The 27,643-nt window shown below is 41.9% G+C and overlaps 1 protein-coding gene across 2 annotated transcripts in view; it reads left to right on the top strand.

The window, feature by feature from the left end:
• INPP5A (inositol polyphosphate-5-phosphatase A) overlaps window positions 1–26,526 on the top strand; it is a 206,193-nt gene extending 179,667 nt beyond the window's left edge. Inside the window, exons 12-16 of one of the 2 annotated variants that reach the window (XM_057408655.1) lie at window positions 1,494–1,567; window positions 20,528–20,639; window positions 24,837–24,905; window positions 26,154–26,190; window positions 26,336–26,526. In XM_057408655.1, the coding sequence (XP_057264638.1) occupies window positions 1,494–1,567; window positions 20,528–20,639; window positions 24,837–24,905; window positions 26,154–26,190; window positions 26,336–26,385 (342 nt within the window). In that variant the 3' untranslated portion in view covers window positions 26,386–26,526. Of the gene's footprint in view, window positions 1–1,493; window positions 1,568–20,527; window positions 20,640–24,836; window positions 24,906–26,153; window positions 26,242–26,335 lie in introns of both variants that reach the window. The other variant, XM_057408656.1, reaches the window with a different exon arrangement.
• Window positions 26,527–27,643: the final 1,117 nt, after the last annotated feature.

Raw genomic sequence — 27,643 nt, 5'->3', positions numbered from 1 at the left:
TTGCTACATAAGGATAGTGTCTGTTCTACCCCAACAGTTTTAGGATTGGGCGTATTATTAGATACGTACCATAAGTTTCCACACAGATGTTTATAAATGATTATCCAAAAATCTGGAATACTGGGGCTTTTGATCAGCTGTCAAAACATGCACAAATTGGCTGCAGTTATTTGTATTTTTGAATCTCTCCCTGTGCATCGTCACCGCATGTGGTGTGAGATGCACTAGAACAGGAAAGGCTGCCCATTACTTGGCATCCTGGTGTAAAAGTGCATGCATGTAGCAACACAGCAGCTAGAAACTGGAGGCCTGGGAGAGGAGCTCCTGGGCAGTGCAGGTGCTCAGGTAGCTGCTTTTCACACAGATAATTAATGGGTACAAGTAGCTGCTAATTGCACATTTCAGGAATGATTTATGAGGCAGCAGAGGGGAAAGAGGGACACGATCCAATTTCTTTGGGAACCTCTGCCATTCATACAATGGTATCAGCACAGCTGTGAGATGGGACATGATTAATGAACAGTGGGCAAACACACCGCCGTCCTGCGGGATGCTGCTTGCATGATGCCTGTCAAAATGGAAAGTGTCACTGAGAGCAGCGACCAGCAGCAAACAGTGCAGAGCGTGAGCTTTGTGTCTTGTATCTCACTAATTCACTCGGATGTCAGACCTAACACCAGCGTGCCTCTGAAGTAGGGTCGTTTATGTCCATCAGAACAATTACTGGTGTAATGCGAACGATTATCATTCACTTGTTATGACCAGGTTTGTGTTTATGCACAAACAATTGCAGGTATTTATTTTCTCTGTAAAGGGCCAGGGGAAAACAAATTAGGCAGTGACTGTTGTTTATACAGGACATTAAATCTAGACTTACGAATATCTCTGTTAAATACCTGCCTCTAGTCCTCTGTCTTGACTGCTGCCTGGGAACACGTTTTGCCCACTGTCATGTACCACTCTTTCTGCTATCTGACATGCACCGCCCAAAATAGGTGTGCAGAACCACTGCTTGTCTTTGCTTAGCAAGAGTGATATGCACATCCCTGTGTTTATTGTACCTTCTTATCTGAGCCAAAGATAATATGAAGTAATATGATACTTTGTGCTGGCATTTCTGGGGGCTGATTAGCATATCAGTTTGCTGTGCTTCTGTAATGCTGCTCTGCTTTATCTTTGAAAAGATTGCTAATAAAATTCAAAAGTTCACCCCTCTTGAAATAGTAAGTGCACATATAGGTCACTGCTGTGGAGAACCGGTGTTCCGTGTTTCACTGGGGAGGAAAGGAACGTTCTGGTCACTTTTCTCAACAAACTGTTTAAGTATCAAAATACCACTGTTTTGCACTATGGTTTTGGAACTGTTATATGAGGGATACACCTCAAGCTGTGTAACCAAAGTCTCTGTTTGTTTGCTTTTATATAATGTAGTATTTTTAGACTGCTTCAGTTCAGCGTTAAGGAATGAATACATTTATTTCTATCTCTTACAGCTTTTAGAGTTTGACAGAGAGCTGTCAGTCTTTAAAGACAGATTGTATGAACTGGACATCTCATTTCCTCCCAGGTAAGATTCATTTATAATCCATTTCTTTAACTAGCTGAAACGCAATTGTTGCTAGCGCTGTAGGTAAAGTGTGAGTGTTCCCATGCGCACTGTAGCAATGATAGTGCTCTTCATTCCTTTCATAAACATTTGGCCTTCCCACACCCCCCCATCGCGGTGCAGTCGTGTGCCGACGGTGCGCTGCAGCTCCTCATTCAGGTGATCCTGTCCTTTAGAGCTGCTTATATATTGGGCATGACGTGATTGTGTGCTGAGAGATGTGCAGCTGCTTTGAAGCACTGGACCCAGATAACCTGTTAGTGCGTTTTAGTGCAGCCATAAAGGCAGTCATAACCTTAAGTTATTGAAAAGTGACTGACAGCAGTGGTGCTCTCTGGGAAAAGATCGGGGAGGGGGGAGATCCCAGTGCTGTTCCTCAAGATGGTCCAAGAGGAGTATTAGGAAAGAGGATGGGAACTTGGATGCTGCTTTTCAGTTTCAGTAAGCATGGTATATAACTGTTAATTTGGCCTTTTAGTACACATGCATGATTTTAATCAGCTGTATCCCTTCCATGAGTTTTAGCATGAGTAGATAAGCATTGCTGACATACAAACCCAAGGCTTTTGCGAATGCTGGTCCTGGTTGGAAGAAATCTATGGAAAATTTGGTAGTGTTCAACATGTATGGCCTCTTTCCCAGAATGAAAAAGTCAAACCTCACATTTGCTCTCAAGGGAAGGAAATACTGCAATTGCAAAGAAGTTCAAAGTCGCAGAAATCATAGATAAAACCATACATTTTATATACTTTTCTACTTAAATATTGCTGTTTTGTTCTTTATGGATGGGTAGAAATGTTTGATGTTTTGGCGTGCACTAAGAAAAAATTTGGGAAGCTTGCCTTTTCATTATCATAATCTCATTATTTCTCAGCAGCCAGCTGCGATACTGATTATATTGATCCCTCGGGACAGTGGAAGTATGCATGGAGAGGTTACCGCTGCTTGGAATTGTTCCTATAGATTGAGTTCAGTAGCAGAGGTCCAGCAGTCTGTATGGCTCTGAGTGTATTTTGTGAGCTGTGTACCTGGTCAGGGTAAAAGGAGGTGAGGGGAAATAGATGAGGTTTTTACCAGAAATACTCTTCTACTTGGTCTCACCAACTTTAGTGCTTTCAGCCAGAATGAGGTTTGGCAAAACCACGTTGCTGCATGAATGGGTTGCAGGTGCTCCAGTCATTTTTGGCAATACAGTTTGGCGTCATTTGGCTCTCAGGCAAAGATCAGGTGCAAGTAGTGTTTGTATCAAACCTTTACTTCTGATCTGTCTGAAATGATGTGAACATCTGGTCAAGGTATAAACGCTTGAAAAACTGATTTTCACTGATACGTCCAAACCTCAGTAGAGATTTCTGTTACCATTTTAGTGGCTGAGTTTGTTGCAAATTGCAGCTACAGTGGGTACAACCCAGGATTTCTTCACAGCTACCAAGAGCCGTGCCCTGTGAGTCTGGAGGCAAATAATAAGTGAGATTTCTTCTCCTTTACATCCCGTTGGAGCAAGTAGCGATGAGGGACCTCCACAAATGAAATAGAGGTGGAACAAAAGCTGAAACTTTTGTACAGGAGCCACCCAGTAGCTGCTGATGTTGCAGTAAAACCAGCAGCGAGCTTTAGGGGGATAGATGGGGAGGACCATATGAACAGGAGGAAAAGGAGGTAAATTAAATATTAGTCAACTGCATTGGTGCACTCTGCTGCCTCAGTATCTGAATACTTTGGCACAGAGCATTAACATCCAGGTGATGTATTTCAGTACCATTAACATTTAAGCTACTGTATGCCATATAGGTCTGTTGTTGTCTAGAACACAAATATTAAATGAAATGCTGCACAGTAGATGAACCCCTGGTAAAAACACAAGACCAGATGAAAATGTTCCATTCCAGGAATCCTGATGGATGAAACGCAGATTTTGACTTTTTCTAATTGATGTAATGAATGAAATTAAAGAAATACCCTATAATAAGAGCTAGGTATCATCTCCCCTCCCCTGCCTACATGCCTGCAGACTTGGCTAGGAAACCACAGGAGCAGCTTTCTGAGGCCATAGTGCTGTCATCAAAGAGGGCAGTCACCAACTTCTGGTGGCAACTTATCCCCTTCTGTCTCAATTTTATTACTTGTTTTTGTTTGCTTGCAAAACTGAAGCCAAATCTAGCTTATATCCTTGTTTTGTCTTGTACACACCTCCAATATTAGAGATTAAATATTACATTAAGTACAGCTTTGGCTTGCAGAGTTAAAGTCAAGGCAACTGAGCCCTAGCTGTCATTGACCAGCATTACAGGATGCGATGGACTCACGTCCTGCATTCAGTCTCCTCACTCCCCCAAAGCCAGGGGCCATCACACACCCACTCTCAGCGTGATGCCTGCTGTGGCCATGTGCGGATTGCTCTGCAGGAGCAGCACCCTGTCTCCAGACCTGAGATATCCCTACCTCAGAGCAGCTGAGATAGCCGCTGATAATCCTGCCCAGGGAAGCAGCCAGCAGTCACATTACTCTTGCTGCTGTTGTCTTCCAAATAAGATGAAAACCCAAGATGCTGACCACTTCTTGCCATCAAAGATCCCATAACTTTTTTGCAAGGACATAAAAGTCAAGACAGATGTTCTGGCCAAAGTCCTAGTAATTGGATTCCACCTCTCCAAATGCACTGATACTTTAGCTGATTTTGGTGGTATTCTTCACTTCCTGCCCCAAACCGCTGCACAGCATGCTGGTGCCATGCTGGTTGCTGCTGCTCTGCAGCACTGAGGGATGCTGAACTCAGCAGTTGTCTGCAGACCACAACTCCTGAGCTTGCTCAGATGCTTGCAGGAAAAGATCTGTACTGCTGAGGTAGAAGCAGACACTCTTGAGCAGGGTTCCTGTCTAAATAGAATCATGGAATCACAGAGTGGTTTGTGTTGGAAGGAATCATAATGCTCATCCAGTTCCAAACCCCTTCTTACAATTAAGTAATAGTAATAAGAAGAAATGGTAGTGATTTTTTTATCTACCAAAACCTGACACCTCCTTCGTGGCATGGGGGGGATGCTAACGTTGAGTTTATGTAACACAGACTTCCTTTGAACTGAACCAGAGAATATAGATAAAATGGGAGACTATTGCTACAAATACAAGATGTAAAACCAACGAGCTAAATTCGTGCACATACAAAGAGCAAACTGGCTGTACATCAGGGTGCTTTTTTTCACCCATCCATCCTCATGTTTGGGACCATTTGGCACAGGAACCCTGCTGTCTGTTCCCTAGTCCTTGCACAGGCACCAGGCTCAGTAAGAGTCTTGCCTAAGCAAAGTGCTGCAGGCCTGGGCTCATGGTGGTTATAGTTACGGCAGGTCAGTGTCCTGGTTTTGTTCACAAAGCTGAGTACATTGATTTCACTGGAAGATACAACATGGGGATTTTTCTGTATTACAGTCATGACCACAATGTGCTATTAACTGCAAAACCGGGTATTTTGAACAGGCAAAAGACTGGTTTTAATGTAGGACATTTTCCTTTTAACTTAGAACCTGTTCACTCATGCAAGAAAGGAATTAAATGTACAACTTAAATGTCTTTGTTTCACTTCCTAATAGTTTTTGCCCATTTACCCCTCATTTTTATGGCCGTTCGGGAAAAAAGAAAAAAAATCTATGTCTTACCATGTCTTAGTTGCCTTTATGTACTGTTTGTGAGTACGAGCATGATATATATTAGTCGTGTACCTAATCACACCAGATTGTGTATTTTTAACCAGAGGAGGCTATGATCAGTCCTGCATATTTAGAAACTACTTGTTTAAGCTTCTTGGTATTCTTAGCTGAAAAGCACATGGTGCATCCGTTTGTTCTGCACATGCAGCAAACAAAGCCTTTTTCACAGGGGAGGGAGAGGCCGAGAAAGCTCCAGTGCTTTTTGTGTCAGGCTTATGGGCTTAATTAGTGAGCATTTTGAGGGCAGTTGTAAGCAATTGTAATGGTAGCCTTGAAGTAGCTTTTCAGAATTTGTTTTATACATGATATTTTAATTATGGTCCACGGATTCAGTCTGTGAATTGCTCTCTACTTCTGTTCTTAATCCATGATGTTATGGTCTCACACCATGGGATGCTGGCCAACAGTGGAAGACAGAGTATCTCGGCTAAAATGGTACTGAATACATCTAGTACTACATTTCACATCTCTCAAAAATGAATGAGCAGTTAGGACCATTTTCTCTTTCTTTCATTTACTTCATCATTTGTGCATACAGTGAATTGCCTGTTTTGCACACAGAGCTCTACACATCAATAGCATGCTTGCATTCCTGTCTTAATTGTAATTTTTTTCCTCTGAAAGCATGCTTGATATTCAGTGTGCTCTTGAGATAAATAGAAAAGGTCACAGTCCTTTAAGTTGCAGCAGACTGAGTTTCTTGTAAGTTCATTTTTTATCAGCATAAATTGTTTATTCTCTGGACTTTATCACAAGATTGTACCAACACACTGCCATAGCTGTCCTGGCGTTGAAAGCTTCATTCCTTTGAGTCAGTGGTGCTTTTGTGGTTAACTTTAGTGGGGCCAGAATTAGACCCTGAGCAGTTTTGGTTTGTTTCCATGCCACTCCTAAGGCAGTGTTGCACCATTATCCAGACACCTCAGGTATGAATATGCATAGATAGAAACACACTGCCCTGTTACTAGCCCATGGCTTAGCTTGCTTCCCTGTGTGATGCCATATGCAGCATGGGATCCGCCAGTGCTGGCTAAGGACCCAACTTGTTCACTCTTGGACAACCAACTCCAGTTCTTCGTAAGAGGCCCTTGGTTCAAAGGAAAACCACTGGTTTTGTAGCATAAACATGAGCAAAGTCCCAGTTAAAATAAGAAGTAAGAAACCAGTCTGTTCTCATCGCACCAGGCGTTACAGTGAATGCATGAGAGACAAAGCCTTCCTTCGAGAGGAAACCCTGGAGCTGAGCTAGCTCTGGTCAAAGTGGTCATCAAGAACTATGGACAGTGAGGCCAGTCCTCATTTCTCACACCTTAGTCCTCAGTCCTGCTTATTTCATCAGCACCATCACACGTTTGTGCACGGTACAGATCTTTTCTTCAAGACTGAGAACTTGTCCATATATGGAGGGTGACCAGAATTCTTTTTCTCTTACAGTGTTTTCTCAGCTGTGACTGTGCAAGTGTTTCAGGATTTATTTTTAAATCTGAGACTGTGTTTACAAAAAATGAGGGTAAACACCTTGCTGGTTTAGAAGGTATGTGGAAGTTTTGGTACCCTCAAAGTGCTCATGTGCTTCAGAGTCCAGACTGAAGAAATAATCAAATCTGGTTCTTGCATCTTCTCAGTTTTCACTTAAAATTATGAAAAAAAAAAACCCAAACCTGAATGGAGAGGGCATTTATGTACATTGCTGTGTTTAATTGTTTTATATTAATATATTTGCATCTTTTACAATGAACTTCTCTATCCCTTCTCCTTAATTTCAAATGAAGCCATGACAGGTAGGAATTTATTTTCATACTGGTAAGAATTTTTTTAAAGGAAATCACTACACTTCACTCTTTGGATGAACCTTCCTTATAAGCGACTCCTTGCCCAAAATTCTTACACTCCTTTTTAAAAGTGAAAATACCTTCCCATGAAGCACCATAAGTTCTGCATAACATCCCGTTGGGTTGAAACCAGATGATGTTTAAGGTCCCTTCCAATCCAAACCATTCTGTGATTCTATGATTAGTAAGTAAGAAAATCAAAACAAATGGTGTTTTTAATGTGCTTTCTTGTAAAGTGGTAAAATACAGCCTTTAAAGTACAAGAACATGCAAATTGTGTTACCAAAAAAACACCCTGAGATTCTTCTTTTTATTTAGGGATGTAAAGTTCTGAAGTTGTAAGACCTTCTTTCCAGTTTTTCATTACACTGAGATAGCATTTCAATAGAAGTAATAATAAAAGTGTTGACTTCTTGAGTAATTTTCTAACTACAAAATGCCATAATGAAATGTTGCCATATTTCTCTGGTGTTTTGTTCTTCTGCACTGTATTCACAGCTGTGATTTCATTATGCTCCTCCTAGTTCATGCACAGTTTGCTTTTTCTATAGTTTGTTGCCTTTCTTTTCAGTTGATTGTAAACTACAATAGTAAGCAGGGAGAGCACTCTTATCACCACTTAGAGAAAACTAAGGAATTATTATTCACAGGTCTTGGCAAAAGATTATATCATATATTTCCAACTACTGTATCATGCTTTTTAATACCAGCTTTTAGAAAGTGAACTTTATGTTAAGTTTTTTTATTTTCTTTCTAATAGTTCCTACAAGTAAATTTTGGTTGCTGTAGTATCAAATAAAAAGTCACTTTTTGATCGTGTAGGGAGTGGAGGCCCTGTGCTGAGTCAAAAATACTTTAAAATTATTTCTTTTAAACTACTGACTTCTTGCTTGTCCCTAAGCAATAGTTCAGATAATCCTGCAGCGAAATTGAAATACAGGGGCCTCCGTCCCAACATCGCTCTATTTGCCAGGTCTAGACTGCCATGGAGAAAACAGGAACATACCACTGTCTTTTCAATGTTTGGTGTTTAAAAGAGAACTGAGACTAAACTGATGCCCTCCATAACAAGTTAATGCAAATCTGTCACACTTTTTGATCTTTTTGAGTGAGCTCCCACCTTTGTTTAAAGCCTCTGTGGGAAGGTGTGTTGGCTATCCATTGCGAAAAGCTGCATAAAAACACAGTGTAGCTAAATGAATATAGCCTTCTCATCCCGGCTTAAATCACTAAAAGCCAGAACAGCCAATTCTGTATTTAGATAAGTTATTTTTCAGGGCTTCATAAGTTTATAATGACCATTAAAATTTATTGCAGGTTGAAACGTGACATGAGAGGTTTCAAAACAGGAAGTAAAATGCTTATTCCCTTTGGTTCACAGCAAAATTTCAGACGAAAAGCACCCTGTCAGGCTGTTGCATGAGTATTTTCTTACCCAAATAGCATATCTGCTTGGAGGCATTCATTTTGAATACAGCAAGCACAAGTTCAAAACCACAAAGTATGAAGGGAGAAGATGCTGCCACCCCATGGCCCGCTACCCACCTGTGGGTGGAGCAGCAGAAATCAGTTCTGCTCCCGGGGCCACTTCTGCGTTGCACAGGAAACAATCACTGGGTAGCATACAAAAAGCAGTTGTAAGAGTGGAGACCAGAGGCTCAGTATGGTTGGTAACATGGCAGGTGAATGAAGATTTTTAGAATTGCCATTTTGGCCTTAGCTGGGTCTAAGTTTAATTGAAGCTCTTTGGTTTTATCTAGCCATTAATCCACAATTTGACTTTTCTTCTGCCCTTTTGAAACAGCAGTTCACTTTTAAGTTTTCAAATTATTAAGCAATGTACAAATGGCATTTGTTGGATTATACCCAAATACATAAATATTTCGAATCATACATTAATTTTGGTAGATTTAGATCAGAATTATGTATGTATTATAATAGCTCAATGAGAATTCATAGTTACAGTGTATTTATAGTTATAAATTGAATTTGTAGCTATGAATGGAATGGTGTTAAGGCAACCCAGTGAATTCATGTTAATGTATATGCAAGTGGGTTTCTGCAGGGTCTTAATGGACTCCATGTTAGTCAAGGTTAGCTTCAGGGCTCTTCCCACTCAACTCTGTATGTGGGAAGGATTCCAAAGCCACTTCTGAACTCTTCTACCAGCCCCATCTAGAAATAGCATTTCTGCAGGCTTGCTTATGGAATTCAAAACCAGACAAAGCAAAACTATTGTTCTTCTCCAGTGCAAAACTGTAATTTAGGTTAAAACCATATGTCTGCTTGATCTTACGTGAGGTCTTTATCCTGTCCTGTGTGACCATCCTGCTGTGGCACGGAGGAAGCGGTGGTCAGGCTGTCACCCCTCAGAAATGCTCAGAACGAAGCCTTCATGGCACATAGTGCTGACAGTCTTATTAGGAGGGCTGTCTCTTATGTCCTGTCTGTTCAGCAGGGCACTTGATATCTAGGCATTTTTCTAAATTCCTCTTCACTTCTGAGTTCCTTTTTAGTTCTTTATATGCTTAAGTTGTATTGGCGTACCATACTGTGTCACCCGTGCATCCTAAAGAGGCTTGCTAGTGATGCATGAACTTCCAAGGAAAAACCTCTCAGCCTGCTACCTCTCAAACTGTAAGTTCTGGAACCGTTCTGCCCCTGGCACATTCTTGCACTTTGCATTTGAGATCACCAGAAATCTGCCAAGGGAGAGCGGTAGAAGCAGCCAGCATCCGTTGTTCCCAGTCAAGAGGTTGGCCTCTGCAAAGCCCACCCTTTCCCTTTCTGTCATCCGTGAGGCTGAGAAGAGGAGAAGTACCAAACCACACTGCCTTTCACAACAGCCAGTCCTTCCTCGATCCTCCTGAAGTGTGCCAAAAGCAGGGGCAGGCTGGAAGAGGGATCACAGCTTGGTAAGAAATCACAGGCTGCATTACAAGTCTGCTGTCTTCACACAGAATATAAAGACCCCTTCTCACAGAGTGTTTTTCAGACATTATTCACCCATTCCTATACTCCAATATTTTGAGGCCTTTTACTTTATATAGTGAATATTCATGTTTTCATCTCATTACCCTTTGTAATCTAATGTAACCCATGGCAACCTTAGTCATTGGAGACCAAATACAATTCAGAATGTTAAACTCTGTAAGCTCTGTCATTCACAGGCTGGACAGCCTGGAGTGAGCAAATAGCAAGCCCAGTGTGAGACTGGAAAAGAGCTTGCAGTAAGTCAGCAATCACAGCAAAAGGCAGTAGGTGTGAAAAAAGAAGTAAGGACATTGTGGTCAGTCAGTATACAGGTGGGCGATTGTTGCCTTTATCACTGCTCTCCATTAATTATTATAATTATTCTTGTAGCTGTTGCACAGCAAAGATAGGAGCTGACTTTAGCAGGAGTTCACACCCACCTACAAGGTTTGCTTTCAGATAAGTCTGCATGCACAGTAATCTCATGTATTAATCATTCTCTTAAAGTGACCTATTCTTGTTTGTTGTTGCATTAGGCTGTCATGTAATTTACTGGTTGGACATATGTTTGTGTCCTAGATATTCTCCGTATGATACTTTTCTCAAGCAGGCCCTCTGCATTGGCAGTATCTTGCCTTTGACACCTCTCACCAGGAGACAGGTTGAATCTCATTTACTCTTGGAACAGTGTTTTTCCTTTGGAATTCTCTCTGGCTGTGGTCCCTTATTCTACCAGGATCCTGTTTAGTCTATAATCAATTTATTCTCCACCCTTGTATTCTGTCCCATGACCTTTTTTTATCCTAGTAGGTGGCACAATGATACATATATTTTTTCTGATCCAGTTCGCATTACAGAGTGAGCCAGTCTGCTCTGCACAAGGCAAAGCCATCTCAGACACACTCACTTGTTCCTTCCCTTCTGCAGAGAACATCCGGAGAAGAGTAGCTCTGATTTTTGTACCCTGCCCTGTGGGGGCCATGGTACATGTCCCAGTTGTCACCCTTGGGTATGAAATGGGAAGGTGATGGTTTAGATTTCACTGGGCTGCATTTACTTACCAGTGTCCTCACCAACTGCACTGCGTGTTTTCAGAGCACACAGTTCTGCTGCTGGGACTGGTGCAGTACTCCTGGAGCAAATGGGTTTACTCTTTCTTGGAACATTACCTCATTAACACTCCTATGTCCTGTTGTTCCACAAATGGGCAAGTTAGTCGCTCAAGTAGATTAAAAATTGTTAAAGCCCTAGATGCTTTTATGCTTGCTCTATCGCTTACTTTTATAACACATGATTTTTCTGCCAATTAAGTATTCCCACCAAACAGAAATCATAGAACCATAGAATGGTTTGGGTTGGAAAGGACCTTAAGATCATCAAGTTCCAATCCACCCTCACACTGAACCATGTCACCAAAGGCTCTGTCCAACCTGGTCTTGAACACTGCCAGGGATGGAGCATTCACAACCTCCCTGGGCAACCCATTCCAGTGCCTCACCACCCTCACAGGAAAGAATTTCCTCCTTAGATCCAATCTAAACTTCCCCTGTTTAAGTTTTAACCCATTGCCCCTTGTCCTGTCACTACAGTCCCTAATGAAGAGTCCCTCCCCAGCATCCCTATAGCCCCCCTTCAGATACTGGAAGGCTGCTATGAGGTCTCCACACAGCCTTCTCTTCTCCAGGCTGAACAGCCCCAATATTCTCAGTCTTTCTTCATACAGGAGGTGCTCCAGTCCCTGATCATCCTCGTGGCCTCCTCTGGACTTGTTCCAACAGTTCCATGTCCTTCTTCTGTTTAGGACACCAGAACTGCACACAATGCTCCAGGTGGGGTCTCACGAGAGCAGAGTAGAGGGGCAGGATCACCTCCTTCACCCTGCTGGTCATGCTCCTTTTGATGCAGCCCTAGATTTTCTTTTGGTGGCTACATACCTACAGATGCCCTTCCTGTTACCTTTATCATCCCTGCGCAGTCTCAATTCTAACTGGCCCTTACCCTTCCTGACCTGAGCCCTTGCTTCCTGGACAACATCCCTGTATCCTTCCCGGGCTGCCTGTCCTTGCTCCCACCTTGTATAAGCTTCTTTTCCTCTTCTAAGTTTTCTCAGCGCTTCCTTATGCATCCATGGAGGCCTCCTGGCCTTCTTGCCCCATTTCCTTCTTGTCAGCACACAAGACTTCTGAGCTTGAAGCAAGTGATCCTTGAATATCACTCAACAGTCTTGGGCCCCCTGCCTCCTAGGGCTTTATGCCATGGAACCTTACTGAGCAGGGTCCTGAAGAGGCCCAAGTCTGCTCTCTTGAAGTGCAGGGCAGTGAGCTTGCTGCGTGCCCTTCTCACTGCCCTGAGGACCTCAGACTCCACCATCTCATGATTGCTGCAGCCAAGGCTGCCTTAAAACATCATGTTCCCCACCAGCCCTTCCCTGTTGGTGAGCACAAGGTCAAGCACGGCCCCTCTCCTTGTTGGCTCCTCTATTACTTGCAGAAAGAAGTTGTCTTCCACACAATCGAGGAACCTCCTGGATTGTTTGTGTTGGGCCCCCCTGAGATATCAGGGTGGTTGAAGTCACCCATGAGAGCAAGGGCCTGCGAGCATGAGGCTTTTCCTATCTGTCTATAGAGTGCTTCATCTGCAGGTTCTCCTTGATCAGGCGGTCTGTAACAGATCCCCACAGTAATGTCCCCCATAGCTGTTCTCCCTTTAACCCTGACCCACAAACTCTCTGTTAACTGCTCACCTGTCCCCAGACAGAGTTCCATACTCTCCAGCCTATCCCTAACATAAAGGGCAACTCCCCCTCCCCGCCTGCCAGGCCTGTCTTTTCCAAAGAGCCCATAACCTTCCATTCCAACACTCCAGTCTTAGGAGCCATCCCACCATGTTTCTGTGATTCCAGCAATGCTGTATCCCTGGAGCCATGTACACATCTCTAATTCCTCTTGCTTATTCCCCATACTACAGGCGTTCTCCTCACATTAAGCTAGGACCACTCTCACCATCATTCTCAATTAATTTCCAAATTAAAATAGGGTGTTTCTTTAATCTGTGAGGAGCTAGATAGAATTACCCAAGTAAGCAGTTCCATTTTAAGGTATTGTGGCAAATGGAAAAAGAGGAAAATCAATGATGGAAAGAAGTTTCAATGCCTGAGCATTACTGTATGCAATGCGTAAGGTGAGGTTTACAGGCTGAAGCAGAAAGTACAGCAAAAACCTTATGGCCTTTGCTGCTAACTGGGCTGTTCACTGCATTCTTGTCTGAAAGTACTGTTGAAAAGCGCAGTAGCTGGGACCTGAGCCCTGTCCCAGCCACTGCTCAGCTTTGCGGGGATGATTTTTTCCCCCCATACGAGAATTTGTAAATTACAGCCAGAAGTAACTTACTGTAAGGCAAGCCCATTCCAGAAAGGACATGCAGCTCAGTCACAGCTACATGCAGTAACATCAGACAGTTCTGCTGAAACAAGCCAACACTGGGGCCTTCCCAATAGGCCTACATTATTCATAATTACATTTATCCACTTGTAATATTAGTGTATTACATACACTTATTGGAGTACAGCATTATTGTTATTAAACCAATAGAGCTCGTCACTCACTGTCCACTCGCTGAGGCACTGCTGTTGCAGAATAACCAGTTTCTGTTAGCTGGCCTCTCCACGATGCTCGTGTTGAACACAGCGTGGCACCCGGTTGCTGTTAGTGCCCCTCAACAGGCTGAATACCCCGCAGAGGGGCACTGGCCACTGGCAGGGTGCGGTAGGCTCTGCCCGTGTTCACAGCTATGGGATGTTTGTGATGGGCAAGGGGAGATTTCCTCTCTGGGGAAGGTACTGAAGGAAAGGAGAAAGAAAAGGGCTCTGTTTTTCTTGGTTTTATCTGGAAAAGGTCCGGAGTTACACTGGTGGTACAGAAACGTTAACTCTGAAGTTTATCATAGACATATATTTTCCAAAGAAGTATGTTCAGCCAAAAAGCAATCCGCCGGACCTAAATCCATAGAAAAGATCCAGAGAACACACCACATGGTTACCCTTGGCTTGTGTTGTGCACAGAGTTATGGCCCCCAGTCCTGTTTTCTCTCCATGCCCTTTGCTGCTGTCACCTTTGGTTGTTGGTGTGGTCACCATGGTGCTAGTGTAGCTTTTGCAAGGAGCAGCTGTTCAGCACATTGTACTTTAACTATTGTGTTTGCAGGACTGTGTTTACCCTCCTCATTTGCCTTAAGTGAGCCGCACATCGTGGCGGTTGGCTGGCAGAGCACTGTGAGGGCTTGTTAGTATGTTGGTACATTTGAAGCAGCTAATTTAATCCAAACAGCAGCGTGTCTTATTGCTTAGCTTTAACTATCTGCTGCCGAAGATGAGCATATGAAGATAAATTACATGGGGTCATTTGTTAGGAAGAGAACTAGGGAACCTGAATCTCCCTTCCAGATTCAGGGAAATATAAAACAATCATTCAGTTTGGAGGGAGAAATGAGCAATCTGGAAGCTGACAAAAATGCAATGTCATACCTCAGTTGGTCAAATGACATTTTATTGAAACCATACTCATGTACCAGCTCACACTAATGCTGAGCTGGGACCTTGTCAATTAAAAAGACCAAAATATTTTTATCTATATCTTTGGCCTTGCAACTTTTAAAGCACCCAATCCTTGAACAGGCAGCCTACGTTGACTGTCCTTGCTTCTGGTAAAAGCATCTTAGACAATCTGAAAGTGTGACAGAGCTGAAGGTAAATAGGTCCAACATTTTCTTAGAAAATACAAAAATAGTAACTAATTTTCTGATGACAAGTGGTTGGGATGTTTCCCCTTTTGAAGTTCTCTCTGAATATTGTATGTAAATAGACAGAATTAAAAGGGAAAGTTTAGTAAATGTGAGGACTCATACCCGAGTTCAAAATCTGAACCAGACCAAATCAAACTGCCCCTGCTTTTCCCATGAAGAGCTCAGCTTTCATCAATGCTTTATAATCCCAAATCTCAAATATTTTGTGTTAGAAGCAGTCCAGTGATGAAAATATGGGGACATTGAATAGATGAGAACAAGTGGTCTTTGAGTAGGAGTTATTTCTGCTCCCTGAAACATGCTGGTTTGCCTAAGCATCTGCACATCAATCTAGACAGAGGATGCACAGTTTTTCAGAAGGACCTGCATTATACTAAAGAAGATTACACAGCTTAATTTTTCCTGCCTGCTGGCTGGAGGATGGTGTCACCCTCCCTGCAGCACTCCTGGGATGCTTTGCCCATAGGAAGTAGGATCCCTCAGGCGATACAAGGGGCCTGACAGCAGTGGGGCATGGTCAATGTGCATGAAGCCGAGCTAGCAGGCAGAGCCATGCAGGAGATGGCTTTGAAAGGTACCAGTAACCCAGGGTGAATGCAGTATTTTCTATTAGAAAGTACATTTCACCCATCTCAGGAGCACATTCATCCTTTCCTGCACAACGCAAGAGTTCATTAGGAGCGTTTTTCCTGGCTGGATATGCCAGTTAAGGAGACATTTATACACATGGCATTGTTGGCTTGTGTTTCGAGTCCAGACCCTGCTGATGGGATGGTTTCTGATGTCAGGAGACCTTCCACCCTGCAGGAAGTATTTCTGTGAGGGTGTGCAATCATCTTTGACAGTCCCTGCCAACAGCAGGAGTGCAGGGATATTACTGATGCTGTTATATTTTATTTTCCCCAAACAGTTGCGAAGTAGCTCTCATCCTTTTTAACTCTAATGCCAGTAGTTCATTGAACAGCCTGCTCCTCATTCAGTTAGCTCACAATTCCTCAAAGTGTTTGGCTAAATTTATACAACATCGGGCTTTATATTAACGATGTTGCTTTAACTGGTACCTTTTGGACTTTTTATTCAGAAAACTCACCTGACAGTAATCCTGGTTAAGTAAAATGAGTGCAACTGAAACAAAAGTTTGTGAAATAAGGTGGACAAACAGCTGGAGGAGCACCTTGAGGAAAAATAAATCCTGAACAACTGGAGGTAAATTATACAAGCCTCTCGCATGGCTGCTCCAGCTCCAGAACTGCTGCCTCTCCATCATCCAGAGGCGTATACAGTCAAAGTATATTTTGCATAACTCTGCGGGCATACACTGAGAATAACAGAATGGTTTTACTCTTAGTTATTCAGCTACCATTAGGGGTTAAGGTCCTAAATTTCAACTTTGACACTGTTTTAAACAGGGCAGGGAAGTTGTTTCACATGGAATTCTTCATTTCTCCATTTGTATTTCTAAATACATATAATATAGTGTGTGTGTGTACTTAGAATAAAAAGGGGTCAGTAACTGTACTGAATACTAAAGGCAGGAAGTGTGTACAGTCTTACCTACAGCACCTGTATGTGTTAGCACTGTATCTATTTATCATTTCTATTTCAGGGGTACCTAGGGGCCTCTATCTGTTGTCATCATTTTTACATGAGCACTCACTATTCTTTCTCCGGATCACTGTTTTCTGTACATTGCACAAGATAGATTGTAATTGAGGCAGAATGCTGGTGAAAGGGGGAAAAAAAAGACATCCTTCCCTGTCTAGTCCTGAGCCTGGGAGCACTGGTTCTCCCTTTCTGTCTGCCACAGTCACGGTTCTGATGGTCAAGACTAATAATGCGTGCACAGGGAGTTGACATGATGCTTACCCTCCAGCAGATTGATACTGGAATTTTTAACTCGCGATTATTTGGTGTAGAGCCCTTAAATTGATCTGTATCAGATCTGCAGTTGTTTTTATCAAGCCTGTAATTGTTTATAATGTTCATAGATCAGAAGATCTGTTAACTAGAATTATTAACCCAGTTTTGAATTAAGAACTCTGAGTTCCCTACTTGCCTGGAAAGAGCATATTAAAAGAGGCTGCAGATGTCAGCAAAACAAAGCTGGTTTAATGCACTTGATAGTAGACAGTCTTATGCTTCACATCTTTGGGAAGATGTGTATTACAAGAGCAGTTCTGCTTTTTGCATGCACGCAAATTTGAATTTACATTATTCTTTAAGAGGCTGTGCTTTAGTTCAAAGAAGCATGTGAGCAGTGGGGCTTAAAAGAAGAAAAGAGGGGGTAAATTATGAAGCCATCCTAGAGAGAACAGAAGGTTCATAGTCATATGGAAGTGTGTCCTAGCACTCTTCTATCTTGGTTAGCCCATTGAAGTCAGTGGAAGTCCTTTCCAGTTTCCTGAGTCTGCGCTGTCGAGGCACTTGTTCTATTGCAGGAGCAAAATGAATGTCATGTCTTATGTCCTGCTTTTCCCAAAATACATGCTCCCCTGTTAGTTGTCCTGTTGGGTGCTCCACAGCCCTCATGGTTGCGGGGCTAAGCTGCCAGCCTTGGGAGATGTCCCTGTGTTTGTGGGGAGCACAGGAGCAGAGCCAGAGGCTGCATTCTGGTGACAGGCTTTGTGCACAAGACAAACTGAGCCAGGTCATGTGTGGCAGTTCTGAGGCTTCCCCTGTTTTCCTTGTGTCTTTGATTTTTGCAACATCATCTCTCTTATGGCAGCACCAGAATCATCACCCTGGCTTCCCCAAAAGCTTCTGCAGCTGTCTGTCTCCTCTTTTGCTTCTGTTGACTGGTTTTAAATCCCATTAGCTGGCTGGAAGGCATCCCAGTGAGGTAACATCATGTGAGACACCAGAGTATCCATAGAGGAAAAAAACCTTACAAGTGTTCCAACCATGTCAAAGCTTCAGAGTTCACAAGAAGATGATTCAGTTCTGGAAAGAGTCACACCATTTTCATACTGTTGTTCACTTAACTACAGAACAGGATGACAGAGACAGCTACTGGAGTGCATCTTGTGTGAAAAATTATTCTGGAATAGCATGCATTCAGCAGTATGTTTCATGACAATCTCTTGGGTAACAGTCCTATTCCAGAAACCTCTAGTACAGCTTTTATTTGCAAAAATCTAGTGAAGATAAATGGCATATAATAAACCAAACTCTTCTGTCCCCACAACCTGTTAAGTCACAAAGAAGCATCCCTCCCAGCAATTCTGAGTCACAACCGCTTTTTGAGCCCATCTGCAAAGGAAGCCTCCTTATTCCGAAGTACTTGTGATCCTTCTAGAGCATGAAGTAGGAGAGAAAAGAGTTTGGGGGGCATAGCTAGTTAGGATTTTTTATTACATCTGTGTCAGCATTTCACTGAATGAGACTTGCACGAGCCAGGGAGGCAGTGGTGGGGAGGCAGAAGCCTTACTCCGTAGGGTGCAGCAAGACAGAGTGCTCCACACTTCTGGCTTGAAGGAAGGATGCTGCCTTATAAAAAGAAGAGCTTGCCCCACTTTATGGTATAAAATTATTACCTACAGATCATTTTGTCTGGATAACTTTTGCAACATTTTATTTTCATCTCTGTCACAGCCACTAGAAATCCGACTTGTCAAAGATATTTGTAAACTGCAGTAACTTCTTGACTGGGTGATCAGCACTAAAGACCTTGAAAAATTGGCAGAAGTTTTCACCCTGTGAAACGTTAAGATCAATAAAGCAAATTGATAAATACCATTTCATAGAATATGGGCTCTCAGATGAAATGCTCCAGCACAGAGCAGTAACAGATCATTCCAGGTGCGGAACATCATACTTTAAAAGCCATACAGTTAATGCTGTAAAAGGAAGGATTAGATGCGATGTGATTGATTCTTCTACCTTATGTCATAAGAAGTTGCTTCAGCTGTGTGTCGTTCTTGAGTACCTAAAGAAAGAGGTTACCAGAAAAAGTCAACCCTTAAATTGCAGACAAGGAGCTTCTACTACCAACAGTATTACATCATCAAAGTATTTCAGAGACACTCAGAAATAAGCTGTGCTTCTGTACGTCAGTGAAGCAGCAAATTGAATTCTCATAATATGTTTTGAAAATGAGTCTTGTTAGGTTTGATGAGGTGGAAAAGGTACTGAGATCACTGGTTTGTTCCAGTACGTTCAGTGCGCTTTCTTTGGATGCTTGCCATGGCTAATCTTTTTAATGGCAGTGTAGCTTGTAAACCCATTTGGTAGAAAGCTATATGTCTCAGTTTCAGAGCATCCCACCAAGTAGGGCGGTAAATAAGTTTCTCTTCAAGCATGCATACCTTTTTGTTACAATGCCAGAAATGCTTTCTTAACACACGTCAGGAAAACCTCAGTATTTCCTTTATGAATAAAGTGATGAGCAGAACAAAATACGAATGTCATTTTAAATACACCCAACATACATGTGTAGATAATATGCATCAGCCTCATGATGTATTCATCAAGGATAAACTTCAGTTCATTCAGGACCAATATTCAAGAAACTGAGTCACAAACGCCCTGGATTTCCCCCAAACTTCTCTTTGGCTGCTTCCCCATGCCGTTTTGGAAATGGTCTGGGAAAAAAAGAGGGCCTTGCAGCATGCTGAGCCATCATCACATTCAAAGTTCTGTCATACTAAGCATCTGGATTAAAGAACGAAAGCTTTGGCTTTAGGCTCCCAGCGGTTGAACCGGAGGCTGCCACTTCAGGTCCTTTAGGTGATTTCAGCCTGTGGTTCACACAGGCATGTTGAGTTAGCTTACTTCTGACTGTTCTGTAGGTTAAATTAAACAGGTTCTGTTGCCTTTTAAAGGTAAGTTATAACACACTAGAGATCACATAGCACATTTACAGTGACCCCACAGCATAACTACCATTTAATCAGCTTCTATTCCAGATGCCTTTACGGAATAATTTGCATCTTGTTAACACAGTTTCATGTAAAGGTACAGGACCTTATGCAGTCAGTATCATTGTCCTTAAACCTTATTCCCAATTCCTTGGCTCTGCAGAAATCCCCTGAAGAGCCTGCTTTTGTGTCATCCCTTCCCTTCTGTCAGGCTCAGAGAATCCATACAGGTGGGAGTTGTGTACAGCTGGAGAGATCCCAGTGCTCTGAACTATTTTCTGTTAAAACATTCCTGGATAGCCATCCTTGAGAGAACCCTGCAAAGAAATCCTGTGAGAAGAACTTGTTTTTCCCCTAGGTTTCCTGTTTCATCTTCTCTTTATTTATTTTCCATGGTGACAGCCAGCAGCCTGCTCTGGGCTTGAGCTGTTGAAATGATTTTCATACTTTCACACAGGTAGTTTTCTGTCTTTAAACACTTTCACATGCAAGACTGCAAAGTAGGAGGGAAGAGTTCAGAGACTGTATGTGTCTTAATGTGTTGACCTGAAGAAGAGTGGTAGATATGAGAAACAGAGAAAGAGCACATGAGAAAGAAAGGGGAAGGAGAAAAGAAGGATGATAAATTTGAGAAGAGTCTAAAAGAGCTGCTTTTTGCCAGTGACATCTTTTAATTAATGTGGTTGATTGAGCCAGAGGTTTTTGGCTGCTTCCAAGGAGTTGCTGATGGCTGTGATTGTGATTTGTTTGCAGTTACCCCTACAGTGAGGACTCCAGCCAGGGAAAGCAGTACATGAATACAAGATGTCCAGCCTGGTGTGACAGAATCCTGATGTCCCACTCAGCCAAGGAGCTCATTTTGAAAGTAAGTACAGACCTGCAGCCACACTGCGGCTCCACGTATGTTTACCTTCAGCAGAGGTGGGTAGGGCTGATACACTTCTGCTTGTTCCTGGATTTTCAGTTGCCTGTAGCAAACACCACGCTAAGACAGCTTACCATGGCAGAAATGAACTGTTATGCCTCCAGTGCCTCCCACCCAAGAATGCAGGTTTGTCCCAGTTGAACTGTTGGCAGTTACCAAAGCCCAAGGTGTCACAAACGCCTCTTGTGGTACATGAGCTGCCAGCGCTGGCTGCTGCGGTCTCTCCTGTGTGTGTCAGTGCTGCCCTGGGGTGCGGGCCGATGGGAAACCTGCCTCTTTTTAAACAAGAATAACAGAAAATAAAACCCCATCAGTCCCCAGCCCACTGCACAGCAGCACGAGCAGCCCTTGCTGAGGCTTCAGCTCAGACGCAAACAGAAGCAGGAGTAGCTGCTGACTGAGGAGTAATGCTACTGGAAGAAAAACCTGTGTGGCAGCAGCTTGAGGGACCCGAGTTACAAGTGTGGTAGATTTAAGTTCCTTCTGTTGCTGATGGTGAGAACTGGATTTCCTAAGAGTATGTTAGTTCCTAGATAGGCCAAATCTCCTATCACTGTCCCCTGAATGAAGGCAGAGTCTCCAACAGGTAGGCTCCTAACCTTGGTACACTTATTAAGTGCCTCAATTTAGACATTCCACTGGAGCTTTAAAAATACCATTGTACAACATTTTTAGAACCTATAGTTCCCCTTGGGGTTTTAATGTACAGCAGTAAGGTAAACCTGGTGATGTTCCACCCAGGGTTGATCTAGACAGAGGTCAGGAGCTTTCCAATTTTCCTTTTCCCTCATTTTCTCTCTCTCCTGCTTACTGCCCTCTGCTCTCTTCCTTTCCTTGGAAACACTGAACCAGGTCAGCAGTTACATGAGCCAGCTCACACTGCCTCTGATTTTCCTGTATGCTTGCCTGTGGTAGCTGGGGAGCCGTCCTGTTTATACTAGGTACCAGCTGTTGTAAAGGACCAAGAACACATCAGGAAATCATGTATGATATCAGGAGATCCCACCCAGGCCTTTCTGCCCTGAGCTAAGCTTTCCCTCCTGTTCCCAGCCTTGGCCACGAGCACAACAGAAGGGTGAATGTGCTGTGACTTGCAGTGTTGAGGTTATCCTGCTGACCAGACTATCTGACTGTCAGATACAGAACAGACTCGCCAAACCCGAAATTGCCGTGTGTCTGTCTGTATGTTGCTTTTATAAGTAATGCAGCTGAATGGGAGTGAATTGCAGAAAATCATCTTCTCAAAGAAATCCGTATTCTGTAGTTTCATGGCTTCTTTTTTCTTCTGTTTAGATTAACGGAACCCTTGAAACTTGCTCTCCTGAAGTTTATAACCTGTTTCTCTCTCTCATCAGGGTTATTTGTCTCATGATTAGACTGTTTGCTTTGCAGTATATAACTCACTGAAAGGCTGAGAAGATTTTTTCCATAGCTACTCAAATTTCCATTCAATGTTCTTCCTCACTTATTGTAATGTGTAAGAAGTGTCTGCAAGAGAGCTTGAAGCTTCACCCAGAACTTTAGACAATGCCTGTACTACAGGATTTAATTAAAATACCATGGAGCTGAGAGGAACATAGGCTTTGAACAGTAATGTCAAAATCAGTGTTATCTGATCTTGTTGGACAGAAATATCCTATGAAAAAGTGAGACTTTACCCAAAATATCAAAACCTAGTACTTGGTGCCCATGAAATTCCTGAAGAACAAAGGTTTAAAACCATGGAAAGAGTGGCCAATGAGGGAAGGTTTTTCTTTAAAAGCTGTGAATAAGCAGATAGAAGTGTACACAAAGGCTTGAAGAGTGTAAACAGTACAGAGGGAAAGGAATTCTTTCAGGTTATCTAGGGGGTATAACTTGGATATAATGGGAGAAAATTAAACAAAGGAAAGCCAAGTTAGAGCGTTACAGAAATGTGTAACTCTGAGGTCGCTCAGCCCAGTTCTCGGTCTCCATGGGCCAGAAGCCCAGTGGTTGGATCCTTCAAAGTTACATTTAAAACGCACAGAATTTTGTCCCTGTGTTTGCAAATTCCGAGCCCGCAGTGTGGGACATCTCCAGAAGCGCGTACACAAGGTTGCAGCTGGGGATGAGGCCGCACAGCACAGTGGCTTCCCTCAGGGAGTTTGTACAGAGAAAGGAGCCAGCTTACCCAGCTCAAAACCAGGCTGCAAGTCTGGCCCATAAAGCTGAATGGAAATATTTAGTAGAAAAGAATGCTGAACTGATAGAGGAAAGGGAAAAATGACCTTACAGGTTTCTGTGGTTCTGCACAGCAAGCACTATTTGCCTTGCCTTTGAGAATTTACTCCATTGCAGAGGCTTTGGAGCTTTAAAAGGAACTGCGAAGAAAGTAAAAGCAGATTTTAATTAACTCGTTACACTATGACATATCCTTCAAACACAAATATATATGAAATTGTAAAGAATTTCTGGCTGTAGCTAGGTATTGAATATTCTGAGGCAGGTAATTATTTTGCTGTATTCATTTTTCTTATAGGCAAATAAAGAATTTATTTTTCTCACTTTGCAATTCTATATTTTATTTAAAACAACTCTGGTAAATCTGTATTTTAATCCCATGTAAAGAAAGGACAGGGTGCACAAATTGCCACACTGTACAGTGTGCTCAGCTCCACAGTAGGCATTACAGATTGTACAGACATGGGCTGTAAACAGCTTTCATGCAACATCATCTATCATGCCATGGTCGGTTACCTCACCATCATGTTATTTTATGCTTCCTGAGCCCTAAAACACCAAAGGTTGCCCACTGCTAGGGAGCTGCCTTGATGCCTGATAGCATGAAGTAATGAATGCTCAGCCAAGTGTATATTGTTTCTGCTTGTGCACTGCTGTAATTTGTTTATCTGTCTAAAGATTATGCAGTTGAAAATCCACAATTTTATGCTGCCTTTGTAAATTATCAAGTCACTTTTGATGAATGTATCCCCACTTCCGATGCTGGTGGCATTATGATCTTGAAATATTGGAAAGTGCTCATGCATACAATGCAGAAGGTTATGTTTTTATATTTTTGGCAGACAACCATGCTATAAAGTAAATCTGACCTTAAGCTTCCTTACTGCATTAAAGATAATTCAGTTTTAACTTTATAGTCCTAAATGCTACTGTTTATATAAAGTTAATGTCCAGTAAACTTGACTGATTACAGATGAGAAAGTCTTGACTGTTTCGTACAAAATAAATTAGTATTGCCAACTGCTTTAAAGCACATCTATGATTGTATTAGAGACTTGGGAGTGTGCAGATCGCAGGTGTAATTAGCTCATAGGAATTGTTCAGCATAAGAAATCGTCTTGTATGGCAGTGGTTTTGTATTTATTCCTGAAGTATTGTGCTTGAGAATCAAAACAGATTCTCAAAATGACATTTATTGCAAGTGACAGAAAGATGAGTACGTTTTATTATTCGTTAAGTTACAAATGCTAAAGAAGTCAGTGCATGAGGATAGAGTTCAACATGGAACAAAATGAAAGTGATTCATAATGGAGTCTGGAGAAATGTCATCTTTCACTTCCTGGTTTTCTTAAAGTTGATAGGTTTTTTCAGAAGAAGAAATATGTCTCATAGAAAGGTTAAAGATTATACTCATAAACTGTAAATTCATTCCCTTCTCCAAACATTTAAAATCACCTATATGGTGAAATCAGATGCTCTTAGAAGGCAATGTGGATTGCATTTAATTTGAAGAACAGCATCTATCGCTCCTCATTCAATAAAAATTGTGTGCTGTTCTTAAAAAAGGACTGGCCAAATGCACTGACTGCATGTCCCTGGCAGAAGGCTGGATGCATCATACCCAAGCCATTCATTTCACCCACCCAATTGTTAAAATGTCTTGAGGTCCCAGTGGCAAGGAGTAGGTGCAGTGATTTTGTCAGTTATTTTGCATGGACAAATTGCACAAATGACTGCAAACAGCACTGGACATAAAAACTCATTCTACGTGGTCTTTCTCTGGAGAAGCCAAATGAAGATGTGTTTATGTTGCTTTGCTCAGAAGCTGGTTTGAACTATTTGCATAAATCTTTTCTGTGTTTCTTTCTGTGTGTGTAATGCAGAGAATGCCTGCACTGACCAGGGGTTTGTTGTGTTTCTTTTTCTTTTAACTAGTCAGAAAATGATGAGAAGATAGTAATATATGACCACATTGGGCCTAATGTCTGCATGGGGGATCACAAGGTAAATAAGCCAAACATTTAGACTGTATCTCCTAAGTCTTTCTCATGAGGACGAAGAATGTGTGCAGTAGTTTCTGTTAACTCTATGTTTAAGTCAACTATATCTCTCTCCTATTTTCAATTTAAAGGCTTGAAAATGTTTTAAAGTTGTATTCAACTGAAAGCAGACAGTATATTAGAGTAGGCACTTGTATGAAATAAAATAAAGAACAGGATGATGGGCTCTAGGCTGGAAGCGTGGTACAATACAAAATGAAGAGGAGCAGCAGCTGTCTGTGCACTTACGACTCTTGCTGTAAAACAGAAGTAGTTTGATTGTAGTTGAAAACCCACTTTTTACTAGGTTATTAAAAAAGCTTCCAAGGCATAGATTCCATGAAGTTGGTGCCTCGCTGCTCGTTAGTAAAACAACATATTGTCAGCGCCAAGACAGAATTTTACAACCTTCTCTGCTGCAGATAGCAGGTGGGAAGCACAGTCAGGAATCCAGCCAAACTGAGCGTTTGCTCTCTTTGAAAAAAGCTGATCAAGGAGGAGGAGGAAAGCTCTGAAAGCCCAGAGTAAAACAATACAAGACCTATAAAAACTCATGTAGAAACTTGTAAACTATATGATAGTGGTAATGCATCAGACAGCACTAAGCCTCTTGAGTGTTAATTCAGTGATGGATAGTGGGTAACCACATGTGTATGCATGCATCCAAATTCACAAATACATGCCTGTATTTATTTTCATGGTCAAGAGTTCTTGTGAGACAGTGGTGTTGTTCTAAGGAAGAATGTGCTTAAGGTATTTGTCCAGATATACCCAAGTTGGGTTTTAAACTACAGCAGTTTACTCACTGCTACGGTGAGATGGGAAGCTCAGCGTGTCAGCAGCTGCAGGGCAGCCAGCTCACAACCAGAAATCTCTTTCCCTTGTCACTGGTGTACCTAACGCAGATCTTTTTAGCATGCAGTTGCAGCAGAGCACTGATGCAATCAGTGATAAGGGGGAGCTGTGTCTAAAACCAGAGCCTCTTCCTGTGGAAATCAGGGGCAAATTTCCCCTTAGACTTCAAGGGGAGCAGAGACCTGTAGGAAGATGATGGAGTTCTCCTGTGCATTTTGTAGCTAGATTAATCAGAAAAATGCTTGCACTGTTTTGTTCCCAGTCTTAGAGGAATTTTTGTTCTGTTTACTGCTGACTGTGAAAACATAATGGTTCCATTTCAAACATGTAACTTCTATTTTTCCCTGACTTGCTGCAGCCTGTGTTCCTGTCCTTTCGAATAGCTGCTGGGGCAGGTAAACCTATTGCAAATGTGCACAAGTGTTGTGTCGTGCAGTGATGTGGTGGTAAATATCATTTTTTTTCCTCTACGTTTATATTCTCTACAACATTTCCCCTGTGTTTATTTTTCTTTTTAAAAACCTGCCAATTCTGCAACAGGAAAAAGATGCCAACGGAACGAGAAGATTTTCCGTGAAGCCAGCCTGTAGCAGGAGGGAAGGAGCACACCACGAACCGAAACACTTAATCCTAACAGCTGTATTGATAAATCAAGTCCCGAGTGCCACATTTTTAGACTGCTGATCGTACACTATGCTTCAGCATCTGGACTCTGTTTGAGAAAAGCCTCACATACCTCACTGTCTTGTATGTTCATGTGACATCAAGTAGAAACGTGGAATTATTTTTTATATATATGTCACGATTCTGTTGCCAAAACTCTAAATAGACAGCAGAGATGTTCTGTATTTTAGATTTCACGACTTTCAACTTTTAGTAAGTGTTTGTCAATGTGGAAAAGCATATTATGAACTTCTAAAGGTGTCATGCCTAACATTATATATCTTTACCACTTTGGGGTTTTGTACATTGGATTGTATAGATAGAGCTATCGATGGTTTTAAATGGTATTTTCTTTGTTGACCAAGGCTTATGGTTTGTGTTTTTAGTTTTAGTATTTTGGTTTTCATTTTTATAATTTTTTTTCTCATGTTATTTACTATACTGCCATGTTACATGGTTTTTGAATCACACAGCAGCTGCTTTCTATACATACATATATGTGTGTGTATATATATGTATGTATGTGTATATATACACAGATATATAAATAATTTATAAACCTGACCAAAACTTATGCTAAATATACTTTCCAATATGAATGCTTGAGAGTGCCATATCAGCAGTTAGTGTCCGAGTCCTAGCAGGTTTAGTTAAGTGTACATCAACAGCCAACATTTATATAATAAATAATATATAGCAGTGCCATCCTGGATACAGATATATATAGCATACTATATAGCACATATATTAGCAGTTTCACTTTGTTACTCCTATAATCCCTTCTTTCTATGTAATATTAAGGATTGAATGTGAAGTTCTTAGCTAGGTTTGGGTGTAACTTTCCAGAATTTTGTAAACTGGTTTTGTCTGTCTTTTGTTACTGTTTATGGTGCCAAGTATTCTATATTGAAACAATAACAACACGGGAGAAGAGAATGATAGTCTGCTTCAGGTAGCAGCTATATTGGACACAGACTGTATTTATACAGTGTTAAAAGAAGAAAAAAAAAGAACAACTGTAAATTTTCCTGGTTAGTAGCTCGGTGCAGCTATAATATAACCTTGTTACGAACATTTTTCTCCCACCACTAAATAAAACATTAAAAGGTAATTAGGGAGTCTGTTGATGAAACACAAATGTATGTTTTATTGATTTAATTTAGAACACTACAGAGTTCATGGACT

The sequence above is a fragment of the Pezoporus wallicus genome, unplaced genomic scaffold, assembly GCF_028554395.1.
Source record: "Pezoporus wallicus isolate ANWC-B61680 ecotype Strahan unplaced genomic scaffold, APGP_CSIRO_Pwel_v1 contig_13954, whole genome shotgun sequence".
In the NCBI taxonomy this organism is placed as follows: domain Eukaryota; kingdom Metazoa; phylum Chordata; class Aves; order Psittaciformes; family Psittacidae; genus Pezoporus; species Pezoporus wallicus.
Note: the sequence above shows the minus strand (reverse complement) of the source record. Positions and strands in the feature narration are given on the sequence as shown.